The sequence below is a fragment of the Mesocricetus auratus genome, unplaced genomic scaffold, assembly GCF_017639785.1.
Source record: "Mesocricetus auratus isolate SY011 unplaced genomic scaffold, BCM_Maur_2.0 Super-Scaffold_100014, whole genome shotgun sequence".
NCBI classification, from domain to species: Eukaryota; Metazoa; Chordata; class Mammalia; order Rodentia; family Cricetidae; genus Mesocricetus; species Mesocricetus auratus.
In genome coordinates, this window is record NW_024429197.1 from 55,453,443 (window position 1) to 55,456,998 (window position 3,556).

Below are 3,556 nucleotides of genomic sequence, written 5' to 3' on the forward strand. Positions count from 1 at the left end.
GAAAAGATTTTCACCAGCCACACATGTGAGAGAGCTGGTTTCCAAAATATATAAAAATCTCAAGAAGCTAGACAACAAAATACTAAATACTCCAATTTAAAAATGTGGTACATATTTAAACAGAAAAAAGCACCAACGTGTTGTTCCTTGTGGAGTCCCAACACACAGAGATGATTGGTGTTCATATTTAACGCAAAACACAAAGTGGCGAGGATCAAGGCCACATGGCTAGGGTTTATGGTGAGTTGAGGATTAGGGTAACAGATGCAGGTCAACGGTAGGGACTCAGATGGCAATGGGGAGCATGTGTGTAAGGGTGTCGAGTAGTGCAGATGGGAGGAGGGAGGGGCCCTGGGGGACTCGAGGATAAGCGCTAAGTAAGGAGGAGACTCAGGTAGGGGACCCCAGGCGTGACCTCACAATCTTAGGGATGACCCAACAATGCAGAACCCAGCAACCAGCTAGCCAATTGCTGAGAGCTAGGCTGGAAGGCTCACTTGTCTTGAGACACGAGAGAAAGCACAATGTTTTCGTCCTGTCTCAGGACTACTCGAGAAGGAGGCTCAGACCTCAGTAAAGATGAACTTGGAGGCCGTGGTGAAGTCCGTGGTAGTGCCTGGAGACTCCAGGCACGCTCCTGGTTCCACCGCATCTGGCCATTTGGACGGAGAGAAACAAACTTGAGCCAGGATAGCCAGGGCAGCCAGGGCAGCCAGGGCAGCCAGGGCAGCCAGCGCAGCCAGGGCAGCCAGGGAATCCAGGGCAGCCAGGGCAGCCAGGCCAGCCAGGCCAGCCAGGGCAGCCAGGTCCAGGACGACACAGACCAGGTGAGCACTGTGAGATCTCAGAATTTCCCTCAGTTTCATTCTGGATCTTGGGCAGTGAGGAGGATCAGGAACAGTTGGAACGATGCCTGTCTGAACTATCCACCTTGATCTTTCCTCAGGTCGGACAGGAGTCTGCCCCTGCAGTCCTGAATGAGTCCCCTAGAATGCCCCACTATGGTCCTCTGGAAGAGCTGATGGCTTTCTTAGTGATGTCCATTCAGGGTGGAGACTCCTTCTTTGCCCTTGTCTTCCTCTACATACAAGAAAGGCTTCTCACCACCCAGCAGGTGCTGGACCTGCTGTTCAGTCGGTGAGTGCCCAACTCCGAGCCAGGTGCCTCAGATCCTCTTGTTGTCTATGGGAAGTGCTCTGAATTTCTAGGGTCTTGTAAGGACCCAACAGCATGAAGTCAGAAAATGCTTCCTCCAAGCTTTGCCCTAGTGACTGTCCTGTCCTGGAGCTGGGAGCCTAGCGAGAGTGGGTGTCCTCTGAACTCTCTAGAAGCTCTGTATCCTTGACCCAATTTTTTGAGGCCTTGGTCATAGCAGTTCTCCCATTGTGAAGGAGGGTCCTAGAATCCATTTTGGAGTAGCGAAGAGAGCTGCCTCCAGAGTGGAGAGCCGTGGATGGTAATGCGAGGAAGGCACCCTGTGTCCGCTGAGGTGTCTGGATAGAGATGTTTGTGATCACCCACCCACTGCACAAACATATTTGAAGCACCTCCTTGTATGCAGGGGAACTAGTCATTTTTTTTTTTGGTTTTTCGAGACAGGGTTTCTCTGTATTGTTTTGGAGGCTATCGGTCCAGCCCAGCCTCGAACTCACAGAGATCCGCCTGCCTCTGCCTCCCGAGTGCTGGGATTAAAGGCATGCGTCACCACTGCCCCCTGGAACTAGTCATTCTTAGAGCAGATAGAACTTCTAGGCTCTGAACGTTGATTCCTCTCCAGGAATCTGCAAGTCCCCAAGGACTTTTTTTAGGTAGTGAACTGGAGCTCTCCAGATGACATCATCCTTCCTGTTCTCCTTAGATACACATCGTTCCGCCCCGACTGTGACGAGGATGAACAAGTAAAGAAGTAAGATGGCTTTGTAACCTGACAAGTGCTGCCTAGGCTCTGGAGAACCGGCTCATTTAAGTTCTAAGGGCAAGGGATGGCCGATGCTTGGGTCTCACCCTCTGGTCTCTACTAACATAGTGAGGTCTAAGCATTGCCTGCAGGGTGAGGAGAACCTTTGGGCAGGTTCCTTGCAAGTGGGGATGTTGGAGATGCCTGTGTCCTCCAGTGCCCCTGGGAGACTCTACTCGCATCTTGACCCATGGCATGCAGGCTGGGTCCGCTTTGCTCTATCAGAGCCGGAGAAAGGGGTGTGTGCAGCTCCCTGCACACACAGACCTCACCAGGGCTGGATCTCGTCCACCTTGAGGTGTCACACCCATGGAGCGATCCCAGGGCGGGATGGCAAAGGAAAGACCAAGTCATTGACTGTGCTGTCTGTCCCTTTCTGCCAGCACCATCTGTTCCCTCCTGGACTACTGGATCGACAAGTTCCCTGAGGATTTTTGCAAGATTGAACACCTGCCCATTCTGACTCGGGTGAAGAACTATTTGATTGTGCATATGCCCTACTCAGACCTTCTGGTCCGTGTACACTATCTCCAGGAAAAGTTGCTGTCACAAGTGGCCAGCGATTCAGAGTCCAGCAATGAGGAAGCCTCAGGGTAGGTGCTTGAGAGCATGGGAGCAGGGTTCAGGACCTGGAGTGCTCTGGGGATGCTTGAGAGTTTCCTTTATGCAGGAGCTATTGCTGGACCCTAGCTCAGACACAAGTTGTTTTGTACAATAGGATCTGGACCTAGGGCAGACATGGTCTCCTCTGTTTTAAAATGCTGATCCTAGGCATGTTGTCTCCTCCTGTAGCTCCACGGCCTCTTCCCCTTCTAGAGACACCAGCAGCACATCTGTCTCCATCCTTAGATCCGAGGAGCTGTGCATCCCCACATCCAGAGCCCCAAATCTGTTGACCAGCTGTGATGATGGTTACTCTGGAGACAGCAGCAGCCTGTGCACTGGAACCGGAGAGCAAACAAGCAACACAACGTCCTGTGACAAGTGTGCAGCTGGAGGCAGTTGTGGCAACAGCTACATTTGCTACATCACGAGTGTGTGAAGCTGTTGATGTTGTACCTCTGGCCGTGAGGGCAGACACTGTGCCACTTTCAACATCTTGCTTGGGCCGCAGTGGTCTGCCTCCCCAGGGAATGGCCGGTCCACCCCTTCCTCCTCTGGTTGTCCCCATGGATCTACGCTGCCGACAGCACAGGTTCTGCTGTTTCCCCACAGAACGACTCCCTGATTGCAACCCGGCAGCATCACCAGCCCCACAGACTCACCCTCCCCTGGATAGTAGCCTTTTTAGTATTCTGTATTCTGGTTCTTTTTAATGTTGTGTTAGTTTAATCAGAGTATTGGTTTTAATAAATTGTTCTTGTTTGATTTCATTGTCTGAATCGTGGTTATGAAGTCCACTCTGCATACGTGTATTGTGCCTAGGAGAATGTCTACGTGGGAGAGGCTACGTGGAGACAGACCATCCTGGAGAAAGGGAGATAAACGCCCCGGCCTTGACAGAGGCCAGCTGAATGCCTGGGAGAGGTGCTACAAGTCCACATAACTGGGGCTGGCTGTCATTGACTGTGGTCCTGACGACCAGAGTCATGTGCTTAG

General features: G+C 52.0%; 1 protein-coding gene across 2 annotated transcripts; it reads left to right on the forward strand.

Annotated features, from left to right (window-relative positions):
• The first annotated feature begins 434 nt into the window (after positions 1–434).
• On the forward strand, positions 435–3,325 carry LOC121144115. Of its 2 annotated transcripts, none has more exons than XM_040757451.1 (5): positions 435–827; positions 947–1,137; positions 1,859–1,906; positions 2,341–2,550; positions 2,807–3,325. In XM_040757451.1, exons 1-5 carry the CDS (start codon positions 525–527, stop codon positions 2,997–2,999), a joined length of 945 nt encoding a protein of 314 aa, XP_040613385.1. In that variant the 5' UTR covers positions 435–524; the 3' UTR covers positions 3,000–3,325. The 2 variants fall into 2 exon arrangements, with proteins under 2 accessions (XP_040613385.1, XP_040613384.1); XM_040757450.1 differs by having other exon boundaries at positions 470–827; positions 2,750–3,325.
• Positions 3,326–3,556: the final 231 nt, after the last annotated feature.

Coding starts and splice junctions, on each gene's coding strand:
- LOC121144115 (XM_040757450.1), top strand. CDS start 525: ATGTTTTCGTCCTGTCTCAGGACTACTCGAGAAGGAGGCTCAGACCTC. Junction 828..946: donor TCCAGGACGACACAGACCAG/GTGAGCACTGTG, acceptor ATCTTTCCTCAG/GTCGGACAGGAGTCTGCCCC. Junction 1,907..2,340: donor GAGGATGAACAAGTAAAGAA/GTAAGATGGCTT, acceptor CCTTTCTGCCAG/CACCATCTGTTCCCTCCTGG.